Source organism: Nyctibius grandis, chromosome 14 (genome assembly GCF_013368605.1).
Source record: "Nyctibius grandis isolate bNycGra1 chromosome 14, bNycGra1.pri, whole genome shotgun sequence".
NCBI lineage: Eukaryota > Metazoa > Chordata > Aves > Nyctibiiformes > Nyctibiidae > Nyctibius > Nyctibius grandis.
In genome coordinates, this window is record NC_090671.1 from 11099978 (window position 1) to 11115611 (window position 15634).

The window sequence follows — 15634 nt, forward strand, 5'->3', positions numbered from 1 at the left end:
GTGAATTGAAAATTTTCCTGGTTTTAAGATATTTAAAAGAAAAATACAAGAGGGAAAATTATTCTGTTTCAACTTACAAAACAAACAGAAAAGTAAAAATAAAAATAACAGGTAATTTCTTCCTCCTTCATGTGTAATGCCAAAGACACATCTTCACTTCCCATGAAGGAATAAAAAGAAACAGCTCGAGTAACAATCTAAAACGTCTCCTTGTGGGTCATATGTCCATAATTGTGATGTTTTGTTAGAAATACAGACAAGTTATTGTTTGTCTCTTGCTTATTCTTTTATGCTCTTCCATTCTCTCTTTTCATTTTACAAATATTTTTGGTACTTTGAAACATTACTATCATATTATTTGTATGACCCATAAAACAATTTTTCACAACCTCATCTTGCCCAGTTCATCATACTGGTCATACCATTTCCTTGTTCCTTTCTGCTATTTATATTCCACTTCCTAAATCCATGAGTAGCCAAATAACCATTGGAAAAACAAAACTGAGTGAAAACCAAAAACAAACCGTGGACAGTTTGGCAAATTTCTTTCCCTGATTATAAAAACTGCCTCATCATTTCTCCTGGTGATTCCTTCCCCTCCCCCTCTGCTGTCCCAATATATACTGTAGAACTGAAGGCATCAAGGTGTGGTTAAACCCAAAAAAACAGCAAGGAGCTACACTTTGTCTTTGAACTTCTCCATGTAGTTTCGTATCTCTTTGGAGTCCCCCAGGTCCATATCCTGGCACACCCACTTAATGTCATCGTCATTGCTACTTAGGATTGAGTTGACAGTAGGACAACCATCGTCGGGTGGGATAGTAGTGAATGTTGTGAATTTTACCCGCTTCCGTTTAGATGTTGGTGAATGTAAAGGTTCAGATTTCTGTTCCTTTCCAAGCTTGCCCCCTGAGTCAGCACACCTGTGAACCTGGCTCTGAATGTTCTTCTGAGCACTGCCATTGATGAGCTGGTTGCTCTCCTCACAACCCGAGCCTCGGTCGATAATAGTTGTGTGCTCATCCTGCTGAGGTGACGCATCTGCTGTGTTCTCCAGCAGTTCTGCTTCATTTCCCAGCCAGACCCAGTCATGGGAATGAGTCATGGTGGCCTGTCCTTCCACCAGAACCTGCTTGTGACGGTACTTCAGTGCAAATGTTGCACAGTTTATTAGGAAGACTAGAATTGCCAGGCAGAAGACCCCTAGCAGAGCATACATCCCTATCTCCAAATCGCTAAGGCCCCTAGGTGTCTGCACCAGGTCATTTTCCTCCATGCCCACATTGCCTTTTGGGAGGTCTACTTGAGCAGGGAAGTTGGTGAAGTCTATAGGAATGTTCTGCAGCTGGCTATCGTCTGAGAGTTTGCCACCATCCAGCCTATTGTTTTTAATTACTTTATTTTTTATTACGGATTTTGCTGTGGTGCTGACTTTCCTGATGGCGCCTTCCTCTCGCTCTGCTGAAGAGCTACCATAATATCGTCCATCCTGGCCATACCGTTCCTGATCTAACACTTTGTGCCGCCGGTCGCTAGCATGATTTTCAATCTCATCAGCATCATAATCTCCACCTGTATCGGAGTCTGCATCATTCTGGCCAAACTTGACTTTGATGTTGCCATTACCCACAGCCAGGACGCTTTTCCTCTTGGACTTTTGGCAGGTTTCAGAAATCATCATGTCCACCTTGATTAACATGCCCTGACCTTCACCTTCTGCTGCCACAACCGGCCATTTTAAGGCAGTGTTCTGGTGGATCGAGACAACAGCTTCATCTAATGATATGGCAGAAAGGGAGAAGTCCTTAGGGTCATAAATGTCCAGCGGAGTAACAGAGCTGTCACTGAACTGAATCCAGGTGCTTACTACAGCTTCCTGAAAGGAGAGGGATATGGTTAAAGACAGGGTCTTAAATAAAACAGCTCAACCCATTGCAGCTCATCAATCTCTCAGCTCTGAATGGCAGCTGGAGGAAATGGAAGACAATGGCTCTGCACTGCAGTTAAAGCAAACCAAGCTTCAACTGATGGGGCAGAAAATTGGTCACATTTTTCTCTAAAGGTTCCACTGTTATCCTTCCTGCAAATGTTTTGCAAAAGAACATATAAAATAATTGATATGAGATGTCCATAATACCAAAGTATCCATTAACAAGCTACAATTTACATGATTTATAAAGAAAGTAATTCCTGTCATACAAAAGCTGAAAGAGACAAACCAGAAAAATTACTAGAGGCACTTGACAGACCACTGATTTTCCTCATGTTCCCCATGCACAGGTGTCACAGGGAGCTGTCAAATTAAACAAGGCATAAACATCTTAGCAGGAATAAGGAGCTACCACAGTGTCTTGGAAATGGCTGGAGCAGAAGATTCACCTGAAAGAAAGAGACTCATGGAACAACTGCCATTTTGCTGGAGAAAGGTTTGTTTTAAGTAAACCACACTTTATCCTTGAGATAATTAAAAAGTCCAACACATTTCTGTGTCAAGGAGAGGAGGATGGGAATTCTGGTATGGTCTCTAAGACAAAAACACAAATGGCCTGGATTTAATTGGACTGTCTTTGTTCTCTGCAGGTAGCACCGTTAGAAATCATCATTAGAAGCAAACACAAAGCTAGAGGTCAGCTCTCTGCCATTTGAAATCCCATCCAGATGATATAGATATTTACTTCTCCACGTCTCAGTAGCTTTCTTTGCAGGAGATTTCTTTATTTTTCATTTGCTCTGTCTTGCCTGTTTAGCCAGCAGACGTGCAGGCAGATTGCTGGAGCGCAACTTCACACAAACCAAAGTTCTGTTCTTCCCAGACTTAAACCGCAGATGGCCCTAATAACTTTACACTTGGGTACATCAGAACAACTGGGCTGAAAATCACCATTGGGGAAAAACATTGCCACCCTGTTAACGTCCAGTCATAATACAAATTTACAACGTAATATGGTTTTCAATTGGCTACAATTTGTTATGCCATGGTTATAAACAAAGGGAATCGCTACCCTTCTAGTTAGATTTAAAAAGCTTTTCAATGAAAACAGCAAGGGGCATTTAGCTGTGCAGAAGGTTGGACTATACTGAATATTTGATTTCCAAAGTGCTATCAGCAAGTTCTTGAGGGACTGAAAGAAGAAAAATAAGTCGTGGCACAACAGGAAAGAAGGCAAAGTTTTTGGTGATTCAAACGCACTCCAAACAGCTGAAACAGAGCCAGGGTAGCTCAGAAGCTGGGAAGGATGAACTGCATAAGGAAATTAAAACAGCTGATCTTTCATTAGAGAAACAACTCTGAAATGGCTGAACAGACAGAAACATAAAGCTGCAGGGCACAGCTTAGATTTATATCATAGTCCCAGTTGTGGAAAAGTGAAGAACCCTGCCATATGAGTCACCACAAACACTGTTGTTTGCTGGCTATGTCTGTTCCACCTAGATAAAACAAGGAGGCTCACAGTTCAACAGAAAACCTGAATCAGGAAGCAGAGCTGGTTTGGAAGCTCAGTAGAAAGCCCATCATACAGAGACCTAACTCGCACGAGTTACCTGTGAAAATCTGGGAGCCACAGTGATGATTATTTTGCCCTCTAAAGCATCATACAGCATTTGAAAGTCTGCTTATCTTAGGATGTTCCACTGAGCCCATCTGTAGCACCACAGTCCATGATTACAAAATGTCCTTCAATACCTCATCAAAAAAGCTGGGCTCAGCTTGATACCAGGGCACATTCTCTTGTATTCTTCAAGCAAAAACTAGTGGAGTAAAGTGTGTAGGACTGGTTACATGTTAGAGAATTCTGCTGCTTAGAAACGTCGATGTGAGGACTGATCAGTATATTTGATTTTATTCCATGCCCAGAATAAAGAGCCCTTTTAATGGTCTTCATTCACTAAAGCACAAATAAAAGTATTTGTGAATAAGCCCTCAGTTGCTGGGGTCAGCTGCAATAGTCCTGAAGTAAGGCAAGACACCAAAGGAAAGAAATGGATGGCTGGATGGCTCTGCAGAAAACAAATACAGCCCTCCCTCAAATAAAGGCAAGGGAATACTGTTCTCAGCAGCTTCTATTAGACCAGCTCTGATTGTTCTGTCTGGGGACTTGAATGCGGAAATGCGTTTCCCTAGCAATTTTATCACATGAAATATCAAAGTATTACATGTGCATTTATTTTTAAGCCTGTGGCTTGTGTAGTAAAAATTGGGCTTGATCGTTATGATGTGGCAATGAAAGGCAGCCAAGACTCGCATCTTAATTCAAACCATGCATTCGCCTAGTGTGTATTTCTTTCTCTCCTTTTTGTCCAATCTGCTAATGTGACATTCCTTTCCAGTGGGAATTTATGTGTATTTGCAAGGGAAGAATTCAGATTCTTATCTAACAATACATTCTGTCTCCCCTTCCCATGCTGCTTAATTCCTTTGTCATACTTGTGAGCCATTACATTGCTCTGTCAGTTTAAAGAAGATATAAATACAATTTAAGTGTAATTTATACTGCCAGAATGGGGTAATGAATCCACACCATAAAAATACTCCTAATATCTGTTACCTAACTGTGAGATGTCACTGACCTCCCAGAACTAGTTTGCTTGAAGGACATAAGCTAAAACAGGACAGTACTGTGTCAATCCAAAAGGCAGGGACATGCAAGCAACTCTAGCTTGTTGCCTTGATTCAGGTGGTGCTGAGAACCCTCACCTTCCATTGGAGTGAGAGCTGACATCTTGGAGGACATTCCCTGAGGTTACTGATGACCTCACAGGGTTGGGTCTTATCACTGATGTCAACAGGACCTACATGTGCAAAAGAGAAGAACTTGGCCTTCAGAAAGCACTAACATTGCTCTTTTTTGCCCTAAGAAAACATCTGCAGTTTTCCAGTAGCATGGAGAGATATATTAATACACACAGCTATTTATTAAAGGCATTCTTTTTTCTTTCTTCTATTTTATCCACTCTCCCATTTCAATTCATTAGACCACATGCAATAACCTACAGTGAAGAAAAAGCAATGATACGACTGTAAGTTTCCCTGCAGAGCCAGCTGAAATTTAAGAGTCCTTGAAGCTCACTCAGATCAGAAAACACTTAAACACTGTCGGTTTTCTTTTATCTACAGTTTCGAGAAGCCTTTAAGATGGCAGCGTTGATTTTAACAACCATCAGCAAGCCAAATGGAACAGCTTTCATACCTGAGCAGATGGCAACTAAAAATAGACTGCTCACAGCTACAGTTTCCAAATTTTCAACTTTGATATTTAAAAGTTGGTCAACCTGCATGTATTTTTAGGCACCTAAATCACTGATCCTCTTTTCAGTGCCAATGAGCTCCCCATTGATTTAAAAAAAACAAAGTATGGGCTCAGCATCCCACCCATCACCTCAGGTAATTAGTCGCACAACTACAGATAAAGACATCTAACTTAAGGTATCAAAGATTACAAATTTTACCTTATCCTCTTGAGATTGCTAAGTATTTGGAGAAACTGCCAACTTTTCAGGACTTGGTGTTTTTGGCTGCTTTGTGCTAGTTATGCAGAGATGGTGCGGTCATTATAATCAAGGAACTAATCTAGTAATTATATTAATTGAAAGAAAGTCACAGCAAAAATACTAAATTCATACCTACGATATTGAAAGATCTGTACTGGCACAATCTGTATAATGCTTTATGCCTTCCATTGCACTATACTGATGTACTGCTTCATCTGCTAGGGACAATATTGTGCCTGCCAGAGTACCAATTACCCAAGGACATTTGCTAATCTATGTCGAAGCTTAGCTATTGAAGGTGCTAAAGTGGAGCCAAGGAAAACATTTGACTAGGAACACATTGACTGTTTTTTTCCATATAACAATGCTGAGATATACACAACCATTCCTGAGAAAAATAAAACCTTCAGCTACCTTAACTGTTGTTCTGTTTTTCAGTTGCACCAGTAAGGTTTGCATGAGTTATTTGGGCCTTTTTATAAACTTGTTTGAGAGGAAAAGACTTAAATAATGAAGTCCTTGCAACATTCAAGTATATGCTTAGTTCTGGGCTGCCCCCTTGAAAAAAACCTCTTTCAAAAGGGCTTGATTTTCAGAAAACACTCAGCACTTCCCTTCTGAAATTCCAGCTCAGTAAGGATCTCAGCTGGGGTACTCCAAATCATGAGTCACTTCTTGCAAAATTTAGCCACAAGCATTCCTACATTTGCATTAATTCTTCTAAGGGCAAGTGACTTAAATGTTGTATCTTCCATTCAAGGTGCAAATGAAAGGAAATTATATATGTGACTCTGCAGGCCACTCCTATGCTATGAATATTTCCTTCAATGTATTTTGTAATGTGAAATCTATTCCTGTCTTATTTTTTTGGTAATGCAAATGCAAAGTCCCCAAGGTCTCCTTTCAACAGCTCTTCCTTGGGTAAGCCCTGTCTATAGGCTAAGTAAGATTTAGGCCTGAGAACAAATGAGTGGCTTACAATAAAGTAGGAAGTGAATAGCACACTGTGTGGCGTTAGCCACTTTGGCACTGCCAAAGTGTCCCAGTAACTAGGGTCTGTGCTCAGGTTCCACAGTGACCTGGCAAGACCAGGATCAGGACTGCAAACACTCACAGTGCTCAAGCAGGAACTGACTCTCACATATTCCCCAAAGTGAGGAGTGATGCTCCCAGCAAAGCCTTCAGCTGGACAGCAGGCAGGACACTTCTCTTTCTCCTGGTGAAGAGGAGGCAGTGGGAAGACAAGCAAAGGCAATGGGGGTGGGCAGGCTCCAGACTGGAGGAGCTGGGAGGAAAGGCAGAGACTGAAGTGGAATTCCACAAGAACACGGTGCTCTATGTTTGCAGGAAACTGGGACAGAAGGTGCCCTGCATAGAAGGAGTGGGAAAAGCTGACTAATTTGGGACTACTACTAAGCAACCACATTTCCCTGGGTGTTACAGATCCTGGTGTAGAGAAGGTTTTGCACTGCCTTCTAATAGAGTCTAGGTCCTGTTTTTTTTCCAGATGGAGTCTGGAGAAGAAACAACAGATTTTAAACTTATTTTACTGAGAAAAAGGCCTTGATTTTCTCTTGCTTCCTGTTTTACAGTCAGTATCTTCAGTGAGCATGATGCAGTAGTGCTATCTGCAGGCCCAGGAAGGGGACAGTAGGGACAGGAGCACCCCATACGGCCCAGCAATACCAGAAGCAGAAGGCATTGCTTGGAATCAGAGCCTGATGTGCCCAGTCACTTCTGTATCAGAAATGTGCCACCCTGAGGAAACTGGAATTGTCACACAAAAGAACATCAGCGTCAACAAAATATTTCACTAAAATCTTTCCATAACACAGATGCTGGGAAAAATAATTTCAAAACAAACCACGTTTACACATTTTTATTCTTTTGTATTATTTCATAACTTGACAATTGTAGTGATGTATAACGACACCTCATATCATATCGCCATGCCATATACAACAGGAGATGTCAAGTTGTGCACTGCTGAAATGCCCTGTCATAATATGCCATAACCTGATGTTGATAAATATCTTTGCATACTCAGGACAGATCGTCTATAAATCTGAGAACCTGACAATATACCTGTGCAACCTTTCCAGATTTACAAGCTCTTTTATCTGCAATCAAAGCCCTGATTCTTCCAATGATGCTGTAGGACAAATGGTGCTCTGTCCTACGTAACAGAATTGGGTTAGGCATGCTTTAGCTTTTGCTTTTACAGTCTTTGTCTGAAGACAATATGTCAGACATGGTTTCTAAGCCCTGGAGAAGGGTATAAATGGGTTAATTACATAAGATTCTTATGTTTACAGGATGCAGTAAATGGAACAGATGGGCAGCAAGTCCTTCTAGTTTGGACATTTACCTGTCACTAAGTTATAAAACAATCTAAATTATTTTTATGTTCCAGAAAATTAGGTAGCAATAATCATGAAAATGGGCCATAAAACTTGACTTGAGATCTCTCCCTATCTATATGAGATGAAATACAGTTTCTGTGAGAGGAGCAGCTGTGGACAAGTTAATTGCATGGTCCCCAGTCCTGCTCTTCAAATCAACTGACTGAAAGAGCAATGAACATACAACTTGTTCCACTGCTACTGACCCTTGTTTTTAATCTGTTCAAGAGCAACTGTTTGCCTCAATCTGATGGTATTTTCCAATCTTCTTTTCCGTGTGTGTTGTGACCCGAAACATGCTGCTTGAAAGACTCCCTTTACAGAGATGGAAATTTGATGGCTTAAATTAAGTAGGACCAGCACAGTGATACCCTAATGAACTGAATGATGAACCCCCCAAAATCCACCTGAAAAATAAAAGGAGAGAGAAGCCTGGCAGTCTGCCGTGACTCCAGGAGGGAGAAATGTATTTGGCTATCTTCTGCCTCTATTTTATAGCTCTTCAAAATACTAAATTGCTGTGACACACAGAGCTCTGTGCTCTCTGGCGTGGAAAACAAGGGCATGCTCACATAGCAAACAAGGATCACTGTCCAAAGACTGCCTGTGTTGCAAAAATAACAGATGTTACCTCGTTTAAAGAAAGGGTATTAAAAATGTAAATAATATAAACTTCAGTGTAGTATATATGGACTTTTACTGCAGATTAAGTCCATATTTGAAGGGAAGAAATGAGAAGACAATTCCAGAGTACCTCTAGAGGAAAGCAATTGACATGGACATGTACTACACCTATACTTTAAAGTCTAACTTCTAAACTTGTTACAAATTATCATCTGTACTTCACGTTGATAAAACACTGCCCCATCCCAAAAGGCAACAACAGCACATATGGACTGTCCCTTACCTGCTTAGGAGTATGAAGCAGCTCTTGGGCAACGGTAGTAGCCACAACAGCCCGACTACTTGCTGCGCTTGGCTGAAGAAAGAGTGAAAGCCCAGCCACCAGCTGGACTCCGAGGTCTGTTATGGTCACTTTGTCATCTAGCACAGTCACTGTCTTCTCTGCCAGGATGGAGTCAGACAGAGGAGACAAAACCTTTGGAGAAACACAAAAGAATCAACTTAGGAAAAGGCTGATCAATTAAAATAACCTTTCTTAAGGTCATCATCTCTTCTTGTCCCCAAAGCTTTATGCATAGAAATGAAATGGCAGAGCACACTGAAAAGGCCGTCTGATTTCATTAGCAGGTTCGGAAAAACATTCAGTATAGACATTATGGCTGAGAACATTGCATCCCATACGGACAGCTATACTATCTCAGTTGTGTTACTTGCATCACTTCACTAGAAGAGTAGATTTAAAACTTTCTTACTTGTTATTCTGTGTCCCAGTATGGATGAACTCATCAGATTTACTACCCAATCATTTCAAAGGGAAGTTAGCAACATCTAGGATTTGTCCTTCACGTCTTGTCTTAGAAATTCTCATTTCTCTATCATTTCTGTTTCTGATGGAACATCAAGGTAGTAGGATATCCTTCCCTTTAATGAAACTAAGGGCCATACTGCTATCTTTAGGGAACTAAGGATAACTAGTTCATGCACATACTGTCTTCTCCATCTTCCCCATCTCATATCTACAGCCTAAATTAGCTATATTCACTCTTTGTGCACCGGCTTGACTAAGGATTCAGCTGGGGCAGAACGGGTATATGGTGCTGGCCACTTGTGCCTTTCAAGGTTATTAACCAGGTTGTATTTTTTTTTTCCTGAATTAACGTTTAAATAAGTCAAAAGAAACTTGGCACAATCTGAAGATCTCTGTCTCAAAAAGTCAAAATGGTGCCCATCAGCTGACTGGTGGTAACCTGCATCATGGGGCAAGAGCTCTGACTTCTCACTGAGCCTGAAAGTGCTGCCTCTCCTAAACATCTCTGAAGGCTCTACGGCTTCCAGCTTCTGGCCATGCTGCATGCCTCGGACCACCTCTAGCTTGCATCACTGTCATTGCATTTATGCTGTGTGTGACACTCTAGAAGGTCACAGGAATGTAATGGTGAAATTATCCTGTTTCAAGAGAGCAGAACACTGTCTTGGATTTATGTTCCCACACAGGTTCTCTATGGGAATGGCAGAATGTGGCAGTCTAGAGCACTATACCTGCATTGTTGTCATTCCTACTTCCCGTCCGATCAAAATCCTGCCTTCCTGCAGCTTGGCAATGTGAGGATCCTCCAGTTTCATAAAATCCATCACGAGGTCTGTAATGTCAAACTGCCAATCCGAGCCCAGCAGGTAGCTCAGCTGACCCCAAGGGCTAGAATCCTCAGCTACAAATTGGGTGAGGACTCGCACCATGGCATGCTGGTACTGCAGAGTGCATCCTCTTCCTTTCCGCTCATCTTCATCCTCATCATCACTGTCTCTGGTGGGTCTTTTTTCATAAGAAAATGAAACATAAAGAAACGTTTTCAAGAACATTAGTGAAAACTAACATTAGAGTGCTAATGGAGAGTACTCCCTTAAATAGCAGCCCATCCTTCTGTTTTGTTGGACCATTCATGGCTACCTAGAATGATGAAGGACCATACAAATGGACTATACCACTTTTTCATCTAATCTGGTATGTCTGAACAACAACAATGCTATAAGTGGTCCTTACTAAAGCACCACACTGTACTCTGTTGCCCAGGACAGACACACGCACATAGGCAAAACTCCCACAAATTTTAAAAGCTTTATTATATCTGCAGATATCCAGTACAAAGCTGGGGATTCCAGTCCTGCTGTTCTGCGGCGAAAGATGCTGTGTTTTGGGTGCAGGTGCTGCAGCTGTTCTTGCCGAGAGTTAAAATCAACTCCATTCATTGTAAAAAAACACCCAAGAAATTTAGCAACTCAAACCCACCTTTTGTTGGAAACAACAGGGACTCGCCAGCCTTTTATTTGGCTCAGTTCTGTGTCCGAAATGTCAATCTGAAGAGGCAGCCGTGGAACCCAGACTGTGATTTGCAGAGGAGCACTCAGATACTGATACGTGAAGTTCACAAGTGCATTCACCTTGCCTTTCATTTCTTTGCCATTGACAAAAACATAGTCACATCTGTCAGAAACCTAAGGGTGGGGAGAAGAGAGAGAGAAAGAAGAAAAGGTAATAACTGCAACAAAACAAGCTCAAAGTGTAACCCTGGCATCTCAAAAACAAAAACAAACCAAAAAGGCTCCCTTCTCTTTATGCATGTTAATGATGGCCTTTCACAATGGGAGCTGCTGAACACAAAATTCCTTCTTTGGCTCAGGAGGCATAATTATGCTGGAGATGCCTAAAGACTGGATACTATTTATGAAGCTGGTGGTTGATTTTCTGTTTGTTATGCAGTGAGCCACTAGCCGATCACAGTGCTGTGGAATTTATAATGAGTAAGGCTCCTTCACAGCTTGTTCAAGAGGAACTCAACAAACCAAAACAGGTCTCAATGGAGGCAAGCAGCAAATCAAAGCTCTATGTTGATGAGTACGTTCATCAGGGGGTGCCGCTGCTTTCAGTCTTCAAGACAAAGCTGGCTCTGGAGTGGATTTCATCCACTGAAGAGTAACAGAAGTCTACTCATTTCCTCCACAATAAACATTATCTGTTTATAAATGTTTACATTTTGATTAAAGCTGTAAAGTATTTCTAAATGCTGCAGTAGATTTATCATTAACATGTAAATGCTATCCTGAAATATAAGCAAGCATTATCATAGTCATGTAAGAGTTATATCAGTAATCACTTCTTTAATCAATGTTGTAATTTACAGACCATTGAGTTTTCTCATTTATTACGTTACTGAGTACTAGTGATAAAATCACTCCTGAATATATAAATCATTAAGAGGGATGCAGAGAGTATGAAGTGACTCCATGTGATAAAGTCATTGTCATATCTATTCCTAAAGGTGTCATAAATGTCTGGGGAAATCCTGTGGCACATTAATCATACATTAAGTGGCCAGCAATGGGAGCTGTTACATTACTAAATGAGCTGGCATGTCTGCAGAAATTAACAGTAAACCCAGCAGATCTCTTCAGTCCTGCTCTTGCTCCATCCTGCTAGAATTCTATTTTATCACCCATAGTGGTGGCAATGTGTCTCCCCACCTGAACATTTATTTATATTATCATCTGCTCCCTTTTATTCCCACTCCCATTCCCAATACCATTTTATTCAAATGAAGACTATCAGCTGGAAATGCTTCTGTCCCCAGGCTAATCAAACAGATGGGTGTCCTCTGTGACCACAGATAGAGGAGCTAAACTGTTCCCATGCTGACATACACATCCTGTTCGTATCCTCTGTCAGGTTTAGGCACTGCTCACATTCTGGTAAAATATTTGACGGTGATACAGCAAAAGGAAACTTCAGAGAATATAATACATTTCTATGACTCGTTCCCTAAGAGCATTATGCTGTTCCTGGACTCTGTTGTCTGCAAACAGTACTACATACTGCAATACCTGACCCATCTGGCTGTTTAGGCTTCTCCCTCAGACCATATAAGAGAGGTTTAAAAGTCTGAAGGTGGCAGAAATATCTTCATTTTATCACTATGAATGGCATGCCCTATTGAATGGCAATACAGAAAGGGGGTTAGTTCACATTAGGTTGTTTCAGAATGACTATTTGATCTAATCTAAAAGTACAATGCAGCAGAGGTGCATAATATAATACATAATACCATGCAGTGATTCAGAACTCTTTCCTAGATGGGCTGCTCTCGCTTTCTATGGTGCCATTGCATCACCTTCACCCTGGGAGAGGAAGCATCATGAAAATGTTTCTCATGAAAACAACTCCAACTGCACAGGCAAGCAAGGGCAGGATTCACATCTAAGCGATATATCACATATGAATGTTACCTATGGCACAACATCCTCAATGAAGTTCAGGGCACAAGGAAGTCCCAGCTGACACAGTAATTTCTCTCTTCCTCTGTAACCTCAGGAAAGTCAATTCAACTCCTTCTGTCCATTCTCCCCCACTGGTGTAAACAACACAACCCAGGGAGCCTTGGTCAGCAAGACCCAGAGAGCTGCACCACATTTGGAGCACGGAACAACTTCTAGAGCCAAATGGGAAGTAGTGAGTGTGCCTGGGGGAGAAGACCCTGTGGCTGGAACATTTGACAGAGCAGCTTCAGATATGGCTCTTCTTTCCTTAGCCCTGTCTTCCTTTGAGCAGATCCTTTTGGAAGGCTTGTCAATAAGATCTAATTTAATTCTGCTTGGAGCAGCAGCCATTGCCATCCTGAAACTGGTTCCATCCTATTCATTTCCATGGAGTTGATCCCAAAGACGAATGAACTTTCTGAGTTAGTTGTACAAGTTGCTTATTTATGCACATAGTGAACCACATGCACATGCTGATAAAAGATTTCTGATAACATTTCTGATAACAGAAGCTGATAACTCAACTTCAGACTGACCAGGTCTGGTCTAGATGTATGATTTAATATTATCTAAAGCCCAACGTTTTCAGTAACAGAACAAATGCGACTGTCAGGGAAAAAACACAATAACAATAGTAGCAAAACTGCAATTCCTAAACGGTTCTGGGCTGAGATCCAATCTCCATCTGTATTTGTAAAGCTGCTATATGCCTTCATGGGTATGCGACAAACAAATGGCTAAACAAATATCTACAGCATCCTAAGGAGGTGGCTGCTGTAGCTACCACACAGCCTTTAAAATTGCTACCAGATAATATTTATTACTGGGCATGCATCAGCAATAGTGGCAGGTCTTTATGAGTTGCATTGAGAAAAACATTACTCTCTTCACCAAGTACAAGCATTGCTAATGTCCTTACACATGCTCTTTCTTCTGTTCCTGTATTTCTGATAAGAGGTAGCACACAGAGAGTACAGGAGGAGCAAAGCTTATATTGTCTTCTATTACTATACGCATTTTAACTATGGTGCTTTCAGGCACCCACTCTTGAAGCAACATTGATTGCTTCTGCCAACGACAGGCAACAGACTCGCCAGCGAGTGCTATAGAGGGGATGAAAGGGAGAAGGGAACAGTATCTCAGTGTTTAATTCACCATGTGCGTGTGCTCTCCATATATACAGGATAAAGGATATTCCTTCTCAAGAAAGATTCAATTAAAGCTATTCCATAGTCTACAGCTTCTGTAAGCAACACATCTCAGCTAAGCTTAGCTATAGCAGGCTACGCAGAATGAAAGCAAGTGGGTTTGCTTCCCTTGCCTTTGTCCCACACAGTGTTACTCAAAAAAATAAATAAAAAGGCTTTCTCAGCCTCAGAGAACAAATCCAGGTGTACTGATTCTGCTACAATTTCCAACACCAGCAAGCCATGCATAAGGTCTGATTTGCTAAGCAGACGCCCCTCAAAAAAAAAGGATAAGGGTTATGTGGTGCAACAACAGACCCCCTTAGCTCACATTAACTCAGGTGGAAATAACACCACAGTCAACTTGGTTTTGGAGTTATTCAAAGCAGACTTGGCAAAACTATTTTAATCCATTCTCATACAGGGTTAAAAGAGGTGGAAACACAAGACTGGTAGGGAAACCTAAAACACTGTTGCATGGAATCATGGAGGAAGGATAGAAGGGAGATTAAAAAGAGTAATAAATTAAACAGGATCATATTAGAACTCAAATTCTTTTTAATTAAGAAGGTGTATTTGTTTAAGCATTTTTGATAGATAAAAGTATCTCTCCATTTCCCTCCAGGGTTTTGCAATGCTTCTGGAAGCTCACTGAACAGTACAGTGACCGGCTGCCATCGGTAAGTCCTGCCCACGGTAGTCTAAGGAAGTTTCTAACCGAGGCTGCAGACTCTGTGAACAGTGTTCCATCTCTCATCTCCCGTAGCATTTACACTTTTACGATAAAAACATTTTCCCTCTGAAAGTGCTTTTTATCTTTGGCATCAGAAGAAGTGAGAGATGATGAAAAGAAAGCCTGCTTAGCCGTCACCACCTTTAAGTGACTGTTTTTTTTCTATTCTGCGTAGCAGATCAGCAAGAAGTTTTGCATTTTAAAGAGCTTTCTGATGCTATTTTAGCAGTTTCTTTCATTATTAAGCTGCATCCAGCTACTTTCCCCCTTTTTTTTTTCTATTTTTCTAACTCCTCTCTTCAGATTAAAACTAAAATAAAGAAGCTAGCCAGCAAAAGACAGGGCTAAGCACAATTCCCTAGAGATTTCTTCTTTGTCTTTCTTTTTTCTGGCATTATATTTTTGTGCCCCTTTGTAACAAAGGCCATTGCCTTTCCAAGTAACTTGGACAGATCCTCCCTGCAACAAATCACATTTTATTGAGCTGACAGAGAAAACTGGAAATCAAGAGTCCCTCCTGAATCTCTACCTATGGCACTATGTGACTTTGAGATCTGGGAGTGAATGTACCTTTCCATCTGGTAATGAACAGATTAGCGGCAGTGAGTATTAAGGAGATTCCTAGTACCATTGTCAGTCAAATGAAAAACCTCTGGGTCTTCCTTTACTTACTCCTTTCAGATGAAGGTCTTGATCCCGCAATGAGCTCTGTATTGCAGAACTGCAAGAAGGGAGCACAAGCTGCTTGAAGGCACCATGAAGGATGTGACAATGTACTGCCTTGGACTCTGCAGCCATAAAGGGGCTGTTGACACTTCTGTAGGAATATCCCTGGTTTGCTGGGTTAAATTCCGCTACAGACTCCTGCAAAATCTTCATTCATTTACTGG

General features: G+C 41.2%; 1 protein-coding gene across 3 annotated transcripts in view; it reads right to left on the reverse strand.

Moving 5' to 3' along the window:
* Positions 1-676: 676 nt before the first annotated feature.
* Positions 677-15634, reverse strand: part of TMEM132C (transmembrane protein 132C) — a 205241-nt gene continuing 190283 nt past the window's right edge. For 2 of the 3 annotated variants that reach the window (XM_068412795.1, XM_068412794.1), the window contains 4 exons: positions 10804-11009; positions 10056-10329; positions 8800-8991; positions 677-1876 (listed from right to left, as the gene is read on the reverse strand). In XM_068412795.1, coding sequence (XP_068268896.1) covers positions 677-1876; positions 8800-8991; positions 10056-10329; positions 10804-11009 — 1872 coding nt within the window. Of the gene's footprint in view, positions 1877-8799; positions 8992-10055; positions 10330-10803; positions 11010-15634 lie in introns of those variants that run through there. The other variant, XM_068412796.1, reaches the window with a different exon arrangement.